We start from the raw sequence: 21,236 nt of genomic DNA, 5'->3' as shown, positions 1-21,236 counted from the left end.
CCTTAGCTGACTCCTCTTGTTTCTCTATCTTGCTTCCTTCACTCCCTTTTCCTAAAGAGTACACTCTTAAAAATCATGTGCACCTGAATCCCTGTCTCAGGCAGCTTCTAGGGAGTCCCAATTAAGATAGTCACACACTAGCTCAATAAATGAAAGCTTTTATTATTAGCATCCATGACAACACCAATGCATGTATAATAGGTTTAGATACCTTATTTTATGGATATGTTGGATTTAAAGTCTCCTAACATCCTTATTTCTGCTGAACTACACCTTTTTATATGGGGAATTTGCTCTTATTAGAAACAACAGAACTCTGAAAAGTAGTCCCTTTAAGATACCACTTATAGAATTCTCCCAAAACATCTAAGTGAGGATATTGTCCTTATTAAGCTTGTTCCATTCCACCTTCTTCCAGGAAGTCTTTTTGGATTTCCCTTCTTGAGTGGGCTGCTAAAATTATGGCTTAGATTGGATTTGGGGATTCCAATTTTCTGTTGTCTTGGCAGCAATGGTTCTCAGTGAGGGTAATAAATGTTTGCATTTTTTATAGTCTCAGTGACTGGAGTGTGCTACTGTATTTCACAACCTGCAATGCAGGAGGCATCATGCACAATGAAAGATCATCTCAAATTCAACATCCAACATGACTATCAAATGTTCTGTTTGACATTCAGGGAGATGAAAAACAAGGATGTAAATATCTGAGCCAAGCCCCTGTTAAAAAAAAAAAAAAAAAGGAAAGTGGTTTTTGCTAAGGTTACTGTGACATTTCATATTGCTAGATCCAATGGACCTTTCCATCCTTGTCTGACCTTTCAGTTGACTACCTCCACCATAACAACTACTGTGGGCAGTCTTAACATTACCTTGTCTTAGTTTTTTACTATCTCACTGCCAACTCCTCAGTTCCCTTTGCTAGCTCCCCCATGCTGACCAGCTCCTAAATGTTTGAGTTCCTCAAGACTTTAGCTCACACTATACATTCACCTTCAGCAATCTCATTCATTCCCAAGGCTTTCAATACCATTTCTGTATACTACTTCAAAATTTTTTAATTACATACATATAACTGTCTACTTGCCTTGGAAACTGGGTTATGTGCCAAAACCATGCTCCTGAGTTCAGTCTTTTCCCCCAGAGAACCTCTGTGCAATAGCCTTTTTAGCTGGAGTTCCTTTCTTTTTCCTTACTTCTCACTTTCAAACCATCATTCTGTCCTGCTAACCTTCACCAGGACTCTACCCCCTTCTCAAGACATTGACCATTACCATCATCTTACTTGGACAACTATGTCACTGCAAAAGCTATAAATGACATGACCTTAGGGAAAACTTCCTAGTTCCACAATTAAAAATCAGGTTTATGTGTTATGTGTCCTGTCCTTCTGGACATTTTACTTTTTCTTCACGGCACATCATAATTTGTATCTTACATAATTACTGTCTGATGTTCTATCTTCCCTGGCAGACAAACAGTAAACACTATGATGGCAGTGGCTATTTTATTGACCACTATATCCCCAGCAACAAGCACAGTGCCAGGTTAGGTGAACAAATGAAAGACTTGAGTTTTTTTCTCTCCCAAAGAATTATGTTCTGTAAATGATAAAAAGCATCATCCTACTAGCTTATGTCCCATTCAACAATTTTATTTAGCTCTAAGCTCAATATTCCCTACAAATATATCACATTTGTATTTTTTTGTTTTATAAAATATTGCTTCCCCTAAAAGAAGATGCCTTTTCATCTTTGTTTTTATGAATATTATGGAGATTACTCACAATTGGGCATTAGAAATAGCCAATAAATATTAAAGTAGAGGAAAATGTTCAAAACATACATAATATAGTTACAGGTCACTATATGTCCAGACACAAAATGATTTCAATTTCATCTCTCAATACCTGGGACAATACTGCTGTCTCAAACTACTAGACATTTCAGTAAGAACGGCAAACTGATATATATAAAACAAGAATTTTTTTTTAACAATAGGCTGCTTTTTTATATTAAATATTAGTATAAAATGGTAGTATCTATAAGATAAACTATTATACTTGGAAGTAACTATTTTGTAATTTTGAAATGAATTCATTGTGGGGGAAAACAGTTTTAAAAGGATTTAAAATGTGAAATGCTTCTCAAGGTACGTAATTTACTGGTCTTTTGTAGAGTTTACCTGAAGTGATCTTTTACAGAACAGAAATGCAAAAATGCAGGAAGATAAAATACCCTAAAGCAAAATTCCAAACTATAAATCTTACAAAATTGGTATACCACACATAGTGTGAAATACAGATGTCAAATTGTTTGGGCACTGTTTTTTGATCACTTGTTAAAGAAATACATTACAATTAAAATATTTTGGTACCATTTAAATACTGTTATTCAAAAATTCTGATTTTTGACAAGGATAGAATACCAGAAAATTTTGCTTTGAATTTTGGAAAGTTTTTTCCCCCTAAAACATTAACTTTTTTGAATACGTATCAAAAAAGTGAAGTCTAATGTGATTCATAAGTAGTGAAAAATAAGCAATTGTCTACCTTCATTTTGTTAGATTTTTCTGATAAGGTTAAGTTCTCATTCAACATGCTCTCTTAGTCAAAAGCAAATTCTGGTTTCTTTGGCAGTATGTACAAATAACTTCATTCCACATCTGTCATTTCCATTCCATCATTTTCTTTAACATATACCACAGAACCCAAGGTTTTCTCTGAAAGAGATCCTGAGCCAATCTCTTTACTTCTTGTAAAGTGTTCTTCGTTTGTGTCTTCTAATCTTATTTTCTTGGTGTTTTGAAATAATTGAGTCACTGGTTCCAACTTGCTTTTCTCAGTCCCTCGCATCAAATGATCATCCACTTTTGAATCCATATGCATAGCAGATACCTGAGTAGCAGATTTACTAAGGGAAAATCCCATTGGGATGGTTGAATAAATATACTTTGCAGGTACCTCTTTAAGTAGTGGGAATGTTTCTTCAACTTGATTGCTTGGAAAAGAAATAATAACAAGTGAATACAGTGGGAATTTCAACTAACCTAATAGCAATGCTTGTTTTCATGAAACATCATGGTGGTGATGCCACAAATACAAAGTAAAATTGCCTTCCATCTCTGTTCACATTTTCTTTGTGGGAGGGTTTGCAGGTTCTACAGATTCTCTGAAAGTCTTTTAAAAAAGGAATTTACCAGATTTTATGCTTTATATCACCTTTCAGAAAATAATAGAACTTCTCTACTTAGGCCTTTATCATTTTTGCTATCAAAAACTTTTAATAAATTATTAATGGATTAAAGCAATAATTACTGAAGGCCAAACATTCTGCTAGATGTTCTGCCAAAAATAGATGCCCAAACAACTGTACACATTTATCCACCTACTAACACACCATCAAAATATACAAAGCAAATAGAGAATTGAAGGGAGAAACATACAGTTCTATAATAATAGTTGGAGACTTCAATATTCCACTCTCAATAATGGATAGAACAACTAGATAGAAGATAAGTAAGGAAATAGAGAACTTAATAAATTAAATCAACTAGATTTAACATTTACAGAACACTCTACCCAACAACAGCATACACATTCTCCAGTGCACATGGGACATTTTCCAGGATAGACTGTATGTTAGGCCACAGATTAAGTCTCAATTTATTTTTTTATTTTAAAAATTTATATTTTGAGAGAGAGACAGAGATAGAGCGAGTGTGCTGGGGGGGGAGGAAGTGAGAGAATCCTCAAGCAAACTCCCCACTGAGCATGGAGCCTGATGCCGGGCTTGATCCCAGGACCCTAAGATCATGACCTGAGCCGAAATCAAGGCATCCCAAGTCTCAGCTGATTTTAAAAGATGGATATCATACAAGGTACCCTCTCTGACCGCAACAGAATGAAGGTAGAAATCAATAACAGAAGTAAAACAGGAAAATTCACAATTCTATGGGAATTAACACAATCTTTAATAACCAACGGACCAAAGAAATCAGAAGGGAAATTAGAAAATACTTAGAGATGAATTTGAACAAAGTTATAGCGTATCAAAACCTATGGGATACAGCTAAATCAGTGCTAAGGAGGAAATTTATAGTTAAAAACACATTAACAAGGGCGCCTGGGTGGCTCAGTTGGTTAAGCGACTGCCTTCGGCTCAGGTCATGATCCTGGAGTCCCGGGATCGAGTCCCACATCGGGCTCCCTGCTCAGCGGGGAGTCTGCTTCTCCCTCTGAACCTCTTCCCTCTCGTGCTCTCTATCTCTCATTCTCTCTCTCTCAAATAAATAAATAAAATCTTTAAAAAAAAAACACATTAACAAGACAAGACAGATCTCAAATCATCAACCTAACTTTGTAACTTAAGGAACTAAAAAAAGAAGAACAAACTATACTCATAATTAGCAGAAGAAAGGAAACAAAGATTAGAGCAGAGATGAATAAAACTGAAAATAGAAAAACAACAGAAAAAGCAATGAAACCAAAAGCGATTCTTTAAAAAGAACAACAAAGATTGACCAAACTTTAGCTAGATGGACTAAGAAAAAAAGAGAGGAGACTCAAATTATTAAAATCAGAAATGAAAGTGAAGCATTACTACTGATTCTACAGAAATAAAAAAGGATTTATAAGAGAGTGCTCTAGGGTGCCTGGGTGGCTCAGTTGGTTAAGTGACTGCCTTTGGCTCAGGTCATGATCCCGGAGTTCTGGGATCAAGTCCCACATCGGGCTCCCGGCTCAGCGGGGAGCCTGCTTCTCCCTCTGACCCTCTCCCCTCTCATGCTGTTTCTCTCGCTCTCTCTCTCCCTCAAATAAATAAATAAATAAATAAAACCTTTAAAAAAAATGAGAGTGCTATAAAAAGTTGTATGCCAACAAACTGGATATTCTAGCTGAAATGGACAAATTCCAGAAACACAAAACCTACCAAGACTGTCATGAAGAAACAAAATCTGAATAGACCAATGACTAGTAAGGAGATTGAATCAGTAATCAAAAAACTCTTGACAAAGAAAAGCCCAGGACCAGATGGCATCACAGGTGAATTCTACCAGACATTTAAAGAATTAATATTTCTCAAACTTTTCCAAAAATTGAAAAGGAGGGAATACTTCCTAACTCATTTTGTGAGGCTAGCATTACCTTAACACAAAAGCCAGGTCAAGACACTACAAGAAAAAAAATAAAACAAACAAACCTGTAGACCAATATTCCTAATGCACATTAATATAAAAATCCTCAACAGAATACTAACAAACTGAATTCTGCAAAGTATTAAAAGATACACCCTGAACAAGTGGGTTTACTCCTAGAATGCAAGAAAGGACCAATATATGAAAACTGATCAATATGCCACATTGAAGAATGAAGGAAAAAAATCACACAATTGAGGGAGGAGCAAGATGGTGGAGGAGTAGGAGACCTGGATTTCCTCTGGTCCCAGGAATTCAGCTGGACAGGGATCAAGCCATTCTGAACACCTCTGAACTCAACAGGAGATGGAAGAAAAGAACAGCAGCAACTCTGAACAGAAAAGCAACCACTTTCTGGAGGGTAGGATGTGCGGAGAAGTGAATCTGAGGCAATATTCGGGAGGACAGACGGCGGCGGGGGGGGGTGGGGGGGGCGTGGCCTCTGTCAGCCACTACTGGCAAGTGATAGAGCAGCAGAGCGCAAAATCGGAACTTTTAGAAGTCAGCTCCGCTGAGGGACGTTGCTCCAGTGGCTAAGCTGGGGGTGGGACCCTCACGGGACAGCGTGGTCTCAGGACCCTCAGGGTCAGAGAGAGACCGGGGGTGCCTGAGTGCGGCAGAGCTCCCAGGTATCGGAGCGGGGAAGCTGGCTGCAAAGACAGAGCCGAGGAGCAGGTTCTCAGCTCGGGGTTGCCATAAATCGTGATCCGCGGCATAGTCGGGCCACTGTTCTTCCAGCAGGTACCCAATAAGTGGCAGATCCAGGGAGACTCCCCTTCCTCCCCTGGGAGGAGCGGCGCGGGAGTGCACTGCAGGACTCTGCTGGGTTTGGAGACTCCACACCGGGTCGGGTGCCAGAGATAGAAACGCTTGGTCACAGGCCAGGTGAGCATGGAATGCGGCTGGAGCCTGGGGAGATGAGAGTGACTGACTGCTTTCCTCTGGGGGCTCACTGAGGAGTGGCACCCCGAGCTCTCGGCTCCTCCGGGGCCAGAGATTGGGAGGCTGCCAATTTCACACTTGTCCTCCAAAGCTGTACGGAAAGCTTGCAGGGAACAAAAGCTCCCGAGAGCAAACCGGAGCAGATTACTTAGCCCAGCCCCTGGAAAGGGCGATGCAATTCTGCCTCAGGCAATGTCATCTGAGCATCACTAAACAGGCCCCTCCCCAGAAGATCAGCAAGAACAGCCAGCCAAGACCAAGTTTACCGATCAATGAGAATGGCAGAACTCCAGCAAGAAATAAAAGGCATCCAAATCAGCAAAGAAGAAGTCAAACTCTCACTCTTTGCAGATGATAGGATACTTAATGTGGAAAACCCAAAAGATGCCACCCCAAAACTGCTAGAACTCATACAGGAATTCAGTAAAGTGGCAGGATATAAAATCAATGCACAGAAATCAGTGGCATTCCTATACACCAACAAGACAGAAGAAAGAGAAATTAAGGAGTCGATTCCATTTACAATTGCATGCAAAACCATAAGATACCTAGGAATAAATCTAACCAAAGAGGCAAAGAATCTGTACTCAGAAAACTATAAAATACTCATGAAAGAAATTGAGGAAGACACAAAGAAATGGAAAAACGTTCCATGATCATGGAACCAGAAAAGACCCCGAAGAGCCAGAAGAATGCTGAAAAAGAAAAGCAAAGCTGGTGGCATCACAATTCCAGACTTAAAGCTCTGTTACAAAGCTGTAATCCTCAAGACAGTATGGTACTGGCACAAAAACAGACACACAGATCAATGGAACAGAATAGAGCGCCCAGAAATGGACCCTCAACTCTATGGTCAACTAATCTTTGACAAAGCAGGAAAGAATGTCCAATGATAAAAAGACAGTCTCTTCAGCAAATGGTGTTGGGAAAATTGGACAGCCACATGCAGAAGAATGAAACTGGACATTTCCTTACACCACACACAAAAATAGACTCAAAACGGTTGAAAGACCTAAATGTGAGACAGGAGTCCATTAAAATCCTAAAGGAGAACACAGGAGCAACCTCTTCGACCTCAGCCGCAGCAACTTCTTCCTAGAAACATCGCCAAAGGCAAGGGAAGCAAGGGCAAAAAGGAACTATTGGGACTTCATCAGGATAAAAAGCTTTTGCACAGCAAGGGAAACAGTCAACAAAACCAAAAGACAACTGACAGAATGGGAGAAGATATCTGCAAATGACACTACAGATAAAGGGCTAGTATCCAAGATCTATAAAGAACTTATCAAACTCAACACCCAAAGAACAAATAATCCAATCAAGAAATGGGCAGAAGATATGAACAGACATTTCTGCAAAGAAGACATCCAAATGGCCAACAAACACATGAAAAAGTGCTCAACATCACTTGGCATCAGGGAAATCCAAATCAAAACCTCAATGAGATATCACCTCACACCAGTCAGAATGGCTAAAATTAACAAGTCAGGAAATGACAGATGTAGATAGTTACCAAGACAAAAACAAAAACAAAAACAAAAACAAACAAGCAAAAACCAAAAACCAAACCAAAACAAAAAAACTAAAGGAATATGTGAACACTAAACCAGCTCTGTAAGAAATATTAAAGAGGACCCTTTGAACAGAGAGAGAGCCCAAAAGTAACAAAGACAAACAAGGAAAAGAGACAATCTGCAGGAACAGAGACTTTACAGGTAATACAATGGCACTAAATTCATCTTTCAATAATTACTCTGAATATAAATGGGCTAAATGCTCCTATCAAAAGACATAGGTCTCAGAATGGGTAAAAAAACAAGACCCATTGATATACTGCTTACAGGTGACTCATTTTAGACCCAAAGACACCTCCAGATGGAAAGTGAGGGGGTGGAGAACCATTTACCATGTTAATGAACATCAAAAGAAAGGTTGAATAGCCATCCTTATTTCGGACAACTAGATTTTAAGCCAAAGACTATAATAAGAGATGAAGAGAGACACTATATCATAACAAAAGGGTCCATCCAACAAGAAGATGTAACAGTTGTAAATATTTAGGCCCCTAAGTAGGGAGCAGCCAAATGTATAAATCAATTAATGACAATATTAAAGAAACTCATTTATAATACAATAGTAGGGGACTTTAACACCCCACTTGATACAATGGACAGATCATCTAAGCAGGAAATCAACAAGGAAACAAGGGCTTTGAATGATACACTAGACCAGATGGACTTCACAAATAGATCCAGAGCATTTCATCCTAAAGCAGCAGAATACACATTCTTCTCGAGTGCACATGGAACATTCTCCAGGACAGATAACATACTGGGTCACAAATCAGGATTCAACCAATACAAAAAGACTGAGATCATACCATGCATATTTTCAGACCACAAAGCTATGAAACTTGAAGTCAGACCACAGACCACAATAAGAAATTTGGAAGGACCACAAATCCATGAAGGTTAAAGAACATCCTGCTAAAGCGTGAATGGGTCAACCAGGAAATTAAAGAAGAATTAAAAAAAAAAAAATACATGGAAGCAAATGAAAATGAAGACATGACAGTTCAAAACCTTTGGGAGGCAGCAAAGGTGGTCCTAGGAGGGAACTATATAACAATACATGCCTTCCTCAAGAAGCAAAAAGGACTCAAACACACAAACTAAACTTACACCTAAAGAAGCTAGAAAAAAACCAGCAAATAAAGCCTAAATTCAGCAGAAGAAGGGAAATAATAAAGATTAGAGCAGAAATCAATGATAATAGAAATCAAAGAAATAGTAAAACAGATCAACAAAACAAGGAGCTGGTTCTTTGAAAGAATTAACAAGATTGATAAACCCCTGGACAGACTTAAAAAGAAAAGAGAAAGGACCCAAATAAATAAAATCATGAATGAAAGAGGAGAGATCACAACCAACACCAAAGAAATACAATTATAAGAGAATAGTATGAGCAATTATATACCAATAAATTAGGCAATTTGGAAGAAATGGCTAAATTCCTAGAAACATATAAACTACCAAAACTAAAACAGGAAGAAATAGAAAACCTGAACAGATCCATAATCAACAAAGAAGTTGAATCAGTAATCAGAAATCTCCCAACAAACAAGAGTCCTGGGCTGGATGGCTTCCCAGGGGAATTCTACCAAACATTTAAAGAAGAATTAATACCTAGTCTTCTGAAGCTGTTTCAAAAAATAGAAATGGAAGGAAAACTTCCAAACTCTATGAGGCCAGCATTACCTTGATCCCAAAACCAGGCAAAGACCCCATCAAAAAGGAGAATTACAGACCACTATCTCTGATGAACATGGATGCAAAAATTCTTACCAAGATACTAGCTAATAGGATCCAACACTATATTAAAAGGATTATTCACCATGATCAAGTGGGATTTATTCCTGGGCTACAGGAGTGGTTCAACATCTGCAAATCAGTCAATGTGATGCACCACATTAATAAAAGAAAGGATGAGAACTGTATGGTCCTCTCATTAGATGCAGAAAAAGCATTTGACAAAATACAGCATCCTTTCCTGATAAAAACTCTCCACTGTGTAGGGATAGAGGGAACATACCTCAATATCATAAAAGGCATACATGAAAAACCCACAGAAAATAACATTCTCAGTGGGGAAATACTGAGAGCTTTTCCCCTAAGGTCAGGAACATGACAGGGATATCCACTCTCACCATTGTTGTTCAACATAATACTGGAAGTGCTAGCCTCAGCAATCAGGCAAGAAGAAGAAATAAAAGGCATCCAAATCGGCAAAGAAGAAGTCAAACTTTCACTCTTAGCATATGACATGATACTCTATGTGGAAAACCCAAAAGACTCCACCAAAAAATTGCTAGAACTAATACAGGAATTCAACAAAGTCATAGTATATAAAATCAATGCACAGAAATTTGTTGCATTTCTATACACTAACAATAAAGTAGCAGAAAGCGAAATCAAGGAATTGATCCTACTCACAACTGCACCAAAAATCATAAGATACCCCGGAATAAACCTAACCAAAGTGTTAAAAGATCTATACTCTGAAAACTATAGAATACTCATGAAAGATATTGAGGAAGACACAAAGAAATGGAAAAACATTCCATGCTCATGGATTGGAAGCACAAATATTGTGAAAATGTCTATGCTACCTAGAGCACACTACACATTTAATGTAATCCCTATTAAAATACCATCAACTTTTTTCAAAGAAATGGAACAAATAATCCTAAAATTTGTATGGAAACAGAAAAGACCCCAAAAAGACAAAGTAACGTTGAAAAAGAAAACTACGGTGCCTGGGCGGCTCAGTTAAGTATCTGACTCTTGATTTTGGCTCAAGTCATGATCTCAGGGTCCTGGGATCAAGCCCTGCGATGGGCTCCACACTTGTGGGAAGTCAGTTTGAGGATTCTTTCTCTCCCCTTCCCTCTGCACTCTCTCTCTCAAGTAAATAAATAAATCTAGGAAGGAAGGAAGGAAGGAAGGAAGGGAAAAGAACAAAGCTAGAGCATCACAATTCTGGACTTTAAGCTCTATTACGAAGCTGTAATCACCAAGACAGTTGATACTGGCACAAAAACAGACACATAGATGAATGGAACAGAATAGGAAGCCCAGAAATGGACCCTGAACTCTACAGTCAAGTAATTTTTGACAAAGCAGGAAAGAATATCCAATGGAAAAATGACAGACTCTTCAACAAATGGTGTTGGAATAATTGGACAGCCACATGCAGAATGAAATTGGACCACTTTCTTACACCATACACAAAAATACACTCAAAATGCATGAAAGACCTAAATGTGAGACAGGGATCCATCAAAATCCCAGAGGAGAACCCAGGCAGCAACCTCTTTGACCTCAGCCACAGCAACTTCTTCCTAGAAACATTGCCAAAGGCAAGTGAAGCAAGGGCAAAAATCAACTACTGGAACTTCATCAGGATAAAAAGCTTTTGCACAACAAAGGAAGCAATCAACAAAACTAAAAGGCAACCTACGGAATGGGAGAAGATATTCACAAATGACATATCAGATAAAGGGCTAGTGTCCAAAATCTATAAAGAACTTATCAAACTCAACACGAAAAAACCAAAAAAATTCTGTCAAGAAATGGGCAGAAGACATGAACAGATATTTCTCCAAAGAAGACATACAAATGGCTAATGGAGACATGAAAAAATGCTCAACATCACTCAGCATCAGGGAAATACAAATCAAAACCACAATGAGATACCACCGCACACCTGTCAGAATGGCTAAAAAAATGAACAACTCAGGAAACAACAGATGTTGGGAAGGATGCGAAGAAAGGGGAACCCTCTTACACTGTTGGTTGGAATGCAAACTGGTGCAGCCACTCCAGAAACAGTATGGAGGTTCCTCAAAAAGTTAAAAATAGAGCTACCCTATGACCCAGCAACTGCACTACTAGGTATTTATCTGAAGGATACAAACATAGTGATTTGAAAGGGCACCTGCACCCCAATGTTTGTAGCAGCAATGTCCACAATAGCCAAAATATGGAAAAATCCCAGATGTCCATCAACATATGAATGGATAAAGAAAATGTGGTGTGCATGCGTGCATGTGTGTGTGTATATGCGCAATGGAATATTACTCAGCCATCAAAAAATGAAATCTTTGGCGCCTGCGTGGCTCAGATGGTAAGCATCTGCCTTCGGCTCAGGTCATGATCCCAGGGTCCTGGGATCGAGTCCCGCATCAGTCTCCCTGCTCGGAAGGGGGCCTGCTTCTTCCTCTCCCTCTGCTGCTCCCCCTGCTTGTGCTCTTTTGCTCTCTCTGTTAAATAAATAAATAAAATCTTAAAAAAAAAAAGAAATCTTGCCAATTGCAATAACATGGACGGAACTAGAGGGTATTATGCTAAGTGAAATAAGCCAATCAGAGAAAGACAAATATCTCATGATTTTACTCATATGTGGAATTTAAGAAACAAAACATGAACATGGGGAAGGGAAGGAAAAATAAAATAATATAAAAACAGGGAGGCAAACCATAAGAGACTCTTAACTATAGGAAAGAAACTGAGATTTGCTGGAGGGGAGGTGGGTGGAGGGATGGGGTAATTAGGTGATGGGCATTAAGGAGGGCACTTGATATAATAAGCACTTGGTGTTATATGCAACTGATGAATCACTAAATTCTACCACTGAAACTAATAATTTACCATGTTAACTAAATTGAATTTAAATAAAAAAAATTTTAAGTTGCATTTCTATGCCCTAACAATGCATAATCTGCAAAGGAAATTAAGAAAACAAATCCATCTACAATAGCATAAATAGAACAATAAAATACTTAGGAATTAACCAAGGTAAAATACTTGTATGATGAAAACTACAAAACACTGCTGAAAGAAATTAAAGAAGACATAAATAAAACATATCCCATGTTCATGGATTAGAAGACCTAATATTGTAAGATGTCCATACACTCAATGCAATCCCTATCAACATCCCAGTGATGCTTTTTGCAGAAATAGAAAAATTCGTCTGAAAATTCATATGGAATCATGAATAATCAAAACAATCTTGAAAAAGAAGAACAAAGCTGGAGGACCCACACTTCCTGATTTCGAAACTTAATAGAAGGCAACAGTAATCAAAATAGTGTGGTACTGGCCTAAAAGCAGACATACAGACCAATGTAACAGAAGAGAGAGCCCAGAAATACTCTCAGATATGTGGTCAAATGATTGTTGACAAAGGTGCTTAGATCATTTGATGGAGAAAAGGACAGTTTTTTCAACAAAAGGTGCTGGGGAAACTGGATACCCACCTGCCAAAGAATGAAACTGACCTTTACCCAATACCATATGCAAAAATTAACTCAAAAATCTATCAAAGACCTAAATGTAAGATCTAAAACTATAAAACCGGACACCCAGACAGCCAGTACCCATCTATTAATGTGGGATCCAGAGTCAGAAAAACCTTTAAAAAAATCTCAAGAAGACCTTGCTCAGTGCCCCAGCTTTAAAGGGAATGACCTTGGGTGATCAAACCCAGGCCCAGAGACCAGCTCAAGAGCAAGTGGGATATTTACCAAGTGCTTGTTAGAGCCTATCTGGGAAGGCCTGCATACAGTGATTTTAGCCACTCCAATAGCAGTCAAAGTGCCTAAATTTGAAACCTGGATCCACCATTTTGGAGTCAAACCCTAGTCCCCAGTGGGGTCTAACAACAAGGAATTGAAATCCCTCTGTGAACCCAGAGAGGACCTCAAACTAGTCTTGAAGCGACTAGACTCAGAAAAGTCTTCTTAAATGTTACTTTCCCTATATCCCATCAAAATCATAATTCTTATTGCATTCCTTTCGCCTGCCCTCTCAGAGTATGTGGGGAGTTCACTAAAACATCCTGTATCTCTCGCTGGACCCCTGGTTGTACTCGGTCTTGCATTGTGCTTTGGGCCTTGCCTCCTAAATGCCCTAACCCACTTTATATCTTCCAGAATAATGGCCATCAAACTCCAAATTGTGGTTCAAATGGAGCCTCACATAGAGGTCAAACCAGACATCTACAGGGGACCCCTTGATAGACTGAGATGAGAGGAACACTGACTGCTGCCCCATCCAACACCCCTGACCAGCAGGAAGTAGCTACAATCAGTTGTTGCCCTTCTTCCTTAATAGCACTTAGGGTTACCTCTTCAGAGGGTTGGGGGAATGATGAAGGATAGCTGGAAGGCAGGCAGGGTTCTCCCACCCTAAGAGGAAACCACCCTTAAAAGGATTTTATACCACGCTGAATGTACTTAATACACTGGACTGTACACTTAAAAATGGTTAAGATGGTAAATTGTATATTTTACCACAGTACAAAAAAAAAAAAGTCCAATAAAGATACAGTACCTCTTAGTACAGATACCCAATCTGTCAAGAGATATGAGTGTGCAACATGGAGGGAGGGCTTGGAAAGGTTCTGAAAGGAGGGGAGCATAGGTCAGGGTTGGGCTTTGAAAGAACTTGATAAGCAGAAATGACCAGGATGGCAGAAAGGACCAGCTTCCTGGCCAAGGAAGACAGTGAGGACTTCTGAAAGCCCAGTGCTTGTTAGACACAGTGATGTACTGAAGATGCTTTAGCAGTAATGTGAGATCTGGAACAGACTTGTGAATGAGAGCACTTAATCACTTTTTTGGAAATTATTATTTCTTTGATATTTAGGTACTGTGGTATCTTTTATGAATTTAGAATTTCATTCCCATCAAGCTCTAATCATTTATTGACAGAAGATCTCTAAAGACATCATCTTGAAACTTTGTTATCCACGTGTGGTTAGTGTTTATAACACTATCAGTGTTTATAACAGAAGAGTCCTGGGCCTGTTGTGGTATCCTAACCATACTAGTTACTCAGAAGTTGTTAATGTAACAATTAGGAAATGGCTTTTTAGGAATCAAATACAATTTAGCTAAATTTTTAAAAGCTCTCTCTGATGATATTCTAAAATGTAGGTATACCTATTTCTTAGATTTGGAAACTGAAGGTGAATTTTTTTCTCATCAAATATATATCTAATACTATCTTCAAATTAATAAAATTGAATTTATTCTATTCTTAAAACAAATTAGCCTCTACTCAAAAATGTCAATGTATGAAAGACAAAGAGAAACTGAAGAATTGTTCCAGATTAAGGAAGACGAAAGAGACATGATTTCCAAATGCAATGAATGATCCTTATTTGGGGAGGTGGAGGAGAAATGTATTATAAGGGCCATTTCTTGGACAATCGGAAAATATGAATATGGATGGTTTATTAGATAATAATATTGCATTAATGTGAAATGCCCTGAATGTGGTAACTGTACTGTGGTTATATTACTGAATGTCCTTGTTCTTAGGAGATACATGCTGAAATAGGGGTAAAGGATCATATCTACAACTTGCTTTCAAATTACCTAGCAATAGATAAAGAGAAAATAAAATGTTTAAAATGTTAACAATTGTTAATCTAGGTAGGAAAGGATAAAAAATTGTTCAGTGGATTATTCTTGTTAAGTTTCTGTATGTTTAAAATTTTTTCAGAATACAAAGTTGAAAAAAGCTAAAAATAATATACAATTGACCCTTGAACAACACAGGATTGAACTACATGCATCCACTTATATGCAAATTTTTTTTCAGTAAATATGGCATAGTAATGTAAATGTATTTTCCTCTTATGATTTTCTTAATAACCTTTTCTCCTCTCTAGTTTATCGTAAGAATACAGTATATAATACATATGACATACAAAATATGTGTAAATTTTTAATATTATTGGTAAGGCTTCCAGTCAGCAGTAGGCTATTAATAGTTTGGTTTGGGGGGAGTTGATAGATATATGCAGATTTTTGACTGCATGGGCAGGGGGTTGGTGCCCCCCAACCCCTGCATTGTTGAAGGGTCAACCATAGTAACAAAACTCTGTAAAACAACATACTGCATTTGAAATCAACAATGGTAAAATAATGGTAACATATAGAATTCTCAACTAGCACATTAAATTTCAGTTTAATAGAGAGATTGAGGAGGAACCAAATGCAATAGGGTAGATTTGGCCCTTTGAGTCTCACCTTAACTTGTCTGGAATCTTGAGGACATGAAGGGAGAACAAGTCTATTTGAGGCCTTTTTGGCCTGGCATTCAGATTGCCATTCAAGAAGAAATCTTGAATGCATAAGGAAGAATAAAGTTCCATTAGAAACTAAATAAATTTGGACATACACAACAGGAGACTTGCCTTATCATTAGATATGCCACAAAGTGAAAGTAAAAAAAATGTACAGTTTAGTACAGGTTCAGGAACAAAGGACCAACAGAACATGACAGAGTTCCAGTTTGGACCTAGTCATGTGCCAGAACTTCACAAATGGTAAAAGTGGCACCATACAACAAAGGGGATAGAGCAGACTAAGTTTAGTAGGATAGTACTGTGAATACCAGCTCATGATGGGGATGAAAATAAAGCAGGATCCCTTTTTTATATGCAAACAAAAGTGGACTCCAAATGCAGTAAAGACCCAGATGTGAATCACAGAACTATAAATGCAGTTTTAAAAATGCAGGACAATATATTTGTCACTGTGGGTGGAGAAGGATTTCTTGAATAAAAACTAAAAGGCTTAGAGAATAAGGAAGAAAACAGATGGACCTGATTACTCACAATTAACTTCTATTCAATAAAGAAACTATGAACAAAATGATGGAGATTGGAAGATGTGCTCTATAAAGCAGACAAGGGATTTGCAGCTAGAATGTAAGAATAACTACAAATCAACAAGAAAAAAGGAAATCCAATAGGAAAATGGGCAAAGGATGTAAAGACATAATTCACAGATTGGAGAATCCCAAATAGATAATGAGTACATAAAGAGATGTTCAAACTTACTAGGAACCAGAGAAATGCAAGTTTACTACCATCTGAATGGCACACTAGAAAGGTGGATAACATGGAGAATTAAGGAGAATATAGGATGATGGGAAACTTTGTGCATTACTGGTGGAGTAATTTTTAGCTCCTATTTCATATTCCACATCTAATCCTTCAATGAATCCTGTTTCTGTTTCTATTCTTGCCCAACCCTTTCCATTGAATTTTCCTCAAACTGTATCTGGAATGAGCCTTTTAAAACATAAGCTAGATTTCATCAATCCTCTCTGCTCACCACTCCGCTCTAGGTACCTTCCATGTCAGAGTGAAAGTGAAATTGTCTACATATTGAGTCTCCAGCTGTGGTAGGCAGAATAATGGTCCCCAAAGAAGTCCACATCCTAATTCCCAAAACCTGTGAATATGTCACATGGCAAGGGGAAATTAAGGTTGCAGATGGAATTAAGGTTGCCAGTCAAGTGACTTTGAGGTGGGGAGATTATCCTGCTCTCATCATTGGTTATCAATGTAATCACAAGGGTCTGCATAAGTGAAGGAGAGGTGGGAATGTCACTGTTAGAATGATGCAATGTGGGAAGGACCTGACTGGCCATTGCTGGCTTTGAAGATAAAAGGACACCATGAGATGTACAAAGCAGGCATTCTGCAGGAGCTGGAAAGGCAAGAAAATGGATTCTCCCTGAGAGCCCCCACAAGGAATACAGCCCAGCTGACATCTTGATTTTACTCTAGTGAGATCCATTTTGGACTCCTAACCTCCAGAACTGTAAGATAATACATTTGCGTTGCTTAAAGCCACCAAGTTTGTGGTAAATTATTACACCAGCAATAGGAGACTGATACACCAGCTAACATTCTGTCCTCTCAAACTCCTATCTCTCTCACTCATTCTGCCCCATGACCTCATTGCCGTTCCTAAGTACATGCTGTGCTAACCCCTCTTATGCTTTAGGGCTCATGCACTTACAGTTCCCTCAGTCTGAAGCAATTTTTAAATTGCAAACCACTGTTATAAAATAGACAAAACACATGGTTTTTAGATAATGGACAAAAAGCTGTGCAGGAGAGTAATCCCTGAGAGAAAGGAAATAAACGAGGTGAGTGCTATGAGTGCTCACTGCTTAGAGATTTCAGGCTTCTGCACAAGGAGGGGGAACCCACAGTGTGTCTGGTTATTTCAATGAGTTGAGAAGACAGGAGTTCAGAGTCTGTAGAAGCCACAGTCACTAGAACTTGTGGAGAGAGGGGCAGTGAGAGAAAGTGCTCCAGAGATATGCAGAGGATTCCCCACAATTCTTTGGCTGAGTACTAATCAGGAAACACATGTGCAAGGAAACTACTGGGGCCTGAGAAAGAACCACCAAAAAGGAAAAGGCTGAATAGTCTGCAGAGCTTCCACAGGGTCAGGAATGGAGTTCCCACCAGCCTGAGTGTAAAGAACTAACACACGGGACATTGATCAGAGTCCTCAGAAAGGTACTGGCTTCAGAAAGAGGCCAGATTAGCCCTAAAGAGTATTTTGGATGTAACAAAGCTTAAAAGGAAGCTTCTAAAGCATTGCTGTCCAACAGAACTTTCCTCAATGATTTAAATATTCTCTATCTATTGTCCACTATACTAGCCACTAGCCATATGTGGCTTTGGAATTTGAAATGTACATAGTGCAAATGAAATCTTAAGTTTTATCTAATTTTATTTAATATAATATTTAATATATAATCTTATTTCATATTAATAATTTAGGTTTTATCTAATTTTATTAATATAAATTCAAAATGCCACATATAGCTAGTGGTTACTATTTTGGACAGTGCAGCTCTAAATGATACAACTGTTTCCAAGTAACATCACTACATCTCAGAAGGAAGCCTATATATATTTAAAGAAAAACAAAAACAAAAACAAAAACTTCCAGCACCCAACAATGTAAAATCTGCAATGTCTGACAGCCAAAAAAATTAACCAGGCAAAACAAGCAGAAAAATACAACCCATAAGCAGGAGAAAAAAAAAATGAGTTAATAGAAACAAACCCAGAAAGGACACAGGTGATAGAATTAGTACACAAGGACTTCATCAGCTATTTTAAATATATTCCATATTTTCAAGAAGATAGAGCAAAGCATGAGCATGATGAAGTTAGAAATGAACGATATTAAAAAGAATTAAACTTCCAGAGATGAAAAAAACAATCTGACATAAAAAATACTGTGGATGGGGTTAACACTGCCAAAGGAAAGAAGAGCGAACTTGAAGATATATCAAAAGATGTATTAAAATGAACAGAGCACCAGTTAGCTGTGGAACAAGATCAAGCAACTTAACATATGTTCAATTGGAGTCCCCAATTTTTTTCTTAGGGAACCAAGGAGGTATAGGGAAAAAAAGACAAAATAGAGGTTTTCTTTTTTTTTTTTTTTTTAAGATTTTATTTATTTGAGAGAGAGAGAGAGAGAGAGCACAAGTTGGGTGAGGGGCACAGGGAGAAGCAGGCTCTCCCCTGAGCAGGGAGCCTGATGCAGGGAGCCCAACTTGGGGATCATGACCTGAGCCAAAGGCAGAAGCTTAACCGACTGAGCTACCCAGGCACCTCAAAATAGAGACTTTCATAGTGAAGCTTGTGAAATGATGGGGGAAACTAAGGGAACAGAAAACCCAGACCTTACAATTACACAGGAGTGTAACAGCAGGAGAGCACAGGTACTATAAAAGGATTAGTTGGGGCAGGATGGAGCGCTTACCACTCTGGAATTCCACAGAGGGAAGAAAATATTCACTTTCTTGGGTTGGGGGACAAAATCAACAGTCCTTGATAGGAAAAGAAAGGAAAATCTTCATGCCCTGGTTTGTACTTAAAATGTCCTTTTCCCTACAGTCTTTCCAAAGAATCTTCAGTAACATCTAGTTGGTGCACATAAATGCTTAAGCTTTTCTTACATTTTCCGTAAGGGAAGTACTAATATGGAAGGTAGGAAAGTACTTTTTTAAACATTTTATTTATTTATTTGAGAGAGAGTGAGAGAGAGAGGATGAACAGGGGGAAGGTCTTTTTTTCCCTATACCTCCAGTTCCCTCAGCTGAGCAGGGAGCTGGACACTGGCCTAGGACCCTGAGATCATGACCTGAGCTAAAGGCAGACACTTAACCAACTGAACCACCCAGGTGCCCCTAATTTTAAAATTAAAAAAAATTTTTAATTAAAAAATTTTAAGTAAGTTCTACACCCAATGTGGGGCTTGAACTCACCACCCCAAAAGCAAGAGTCACATGCTCTACCAACTGAGCCAGGCAGGCTCCAGTTCATGTTTCTTTGTAACTTATTTTATCAGTTAGGCATAATTATATTTCAGAGGAAATGTACCTCTTGAAACCTCTGAATTCTTTAAAAGAACAAGGACACTCAAGTTAATTTTTTAGTGTCTAGGCTATACCCACAAAGTATATATGATAGCTGAAAAAAAATGCTACAAACTAGGAGATGTAATGGCACAAATAATGGTGAAATCAGAGCAGAGATGGGGAGAACATATGGCACTTATAATTAAATGTACTTCTACGGAGAAATTTGTTCTAACATGTGTTTATGACTGCCAATAATATATTACCGGGGCGGGGGGGGGGGGGCGGGAAGGAGTACTCACCCGGGAAAAACAGGAATTGTTAGTCTCTTCAAATGTGAAATTACTTTTGAAATAGAGGTGCAAACTTAATCAAGATCATCAGAGAACAGCTATAAAAATCTAGTTACCTATTTCACCTGTAGGAAAAGACAAGCGGATAAAGCCATTAGAATTCAGAAGCCCTTGTGTTAAGACAATTTAATATTAAGAAATGTTTAAAAAACAGTATTTCTTTTCAAGCCGGGCTCCCAAAATTTGGCAGAGTAATGCAGTCCTCATTCTTTTTCACTAAAAACTCATTTCTCCACTTTTAGGTAATGTGGTTAATTTTAACATAGTTGGATGGCCAAAAATATTACACCTGGTTAAATTAGTGTTCCAAGACTGAAGGCGCCTACTCGGGAGAAGACAAATGTAAATGGTATTAAACAGGCAAACAATCGATACAATATTAAATATCAAGTGAGATAGTATACCCTTTCCTCTTTTGTTAACCATCACCAGTTTTTCTGGAAAGGGGTCTCGGAGAAGAACTGGCATGTGGAGAAGGAATACCAGTCAGGAATCTGTGCCTTTTCATTGCTAGGTCTGCCACTTCCCGATTCAACCATGACTGAATCATGCAGAGCTGACCCGGTCGTGGGTTCGCTGGCTCCGCAGCCTGCAGGCGCTTACCCGAACAGAACTGCCCTCTTCCGAGAGGATGCAGCAGCAGAACCCGACCTAGGAGACTCCCCGAAAACCGGCTCCTGGCTACGGCTGGAGAGCTCAACAACCTCCCAGTGCCCAAAAGCAGCTCTAGGGAGTAACGAGTCCACTGAACTTGGGTCCAAAACGGTACCGTATCCCGAGGGGGAAAAAATTGCAACAAAGCTGCAATAGTGAAGCAGCAGGTGTTTTAGAGCCGAAGGAAGAAGGCAGGAGGAGATACAGCCCTGCGCATGCGTGTTCTATGTGGGTGCGGCGGCCGCAGGCAGGGAGTAAGAATTAAATGATGAAGAAGCGGGCAGCGGCTGGTTACTAGGAGACGGGACGCTCGTGTGGGACGTCTAAGCGCTGCGTG

The 21,236-nt window shown here is 38.7% G+C and overlaps 1 protein-coding gene across 1 annotated transcript; it reads right to left on the bottom strand.

Annotated features, from left to right (window-relative positions):
- Positions 1-171: 171 nt before the first annotated feature.
- Positions 172-21,137, bottom strand: C8H2orf15 (chromosome 8 C2orf15 homolog). The gene is made up of 3 exons (XM_035728752.1): positions 20,849-21,137; positions 20,195-20,310; positions 172-2,996 (listed from the first exon to the last, which is right to left on the bottom strand). Exon 3 carries the CDS (start codon positions 2,924-2,926, stop codon positions 2,651-2,653), a length of 276 nt encoding a protein of 91 aa, XP_035584645.1. The 5' UTR covers positions 2,927-2,996; positions 20,195-20,310; positions 20,849-21,137; the 3' UTR covers positions 172-2,650.
- Between the last annotated feature and the right edge of the window lie 99 nt (positions 21,138-21,236).

The sequence above is a fragment of the Zalophus californianus genome, chromosome 8, assembly GCF_009762305.2.
Source record: "Zalophus californianus isolate mZalCal1 chromosome 8, mZalCal1.pri.v2, whole genome shotgun sequence".
Lineage (NCBI taxonomy): Eukaryota > Metazoa > Chordata > Mammalia > Carnivora > Otariidae > Zalophus > Zalophus californianus.
This window is presented reverse-complemented; position numbering and strand designations above follow the sequence as displayed.

Bases quoted from the DNA above. Each gene is read 5' to 3' on its own strand.
- C8H2orf15 (XM_035728752.1), bottom strand. From the start codon at position 2,926: ATGGGATTTTCCCTTAGTAAATCTGCTACTCAGGTATCTGCTATGCAT.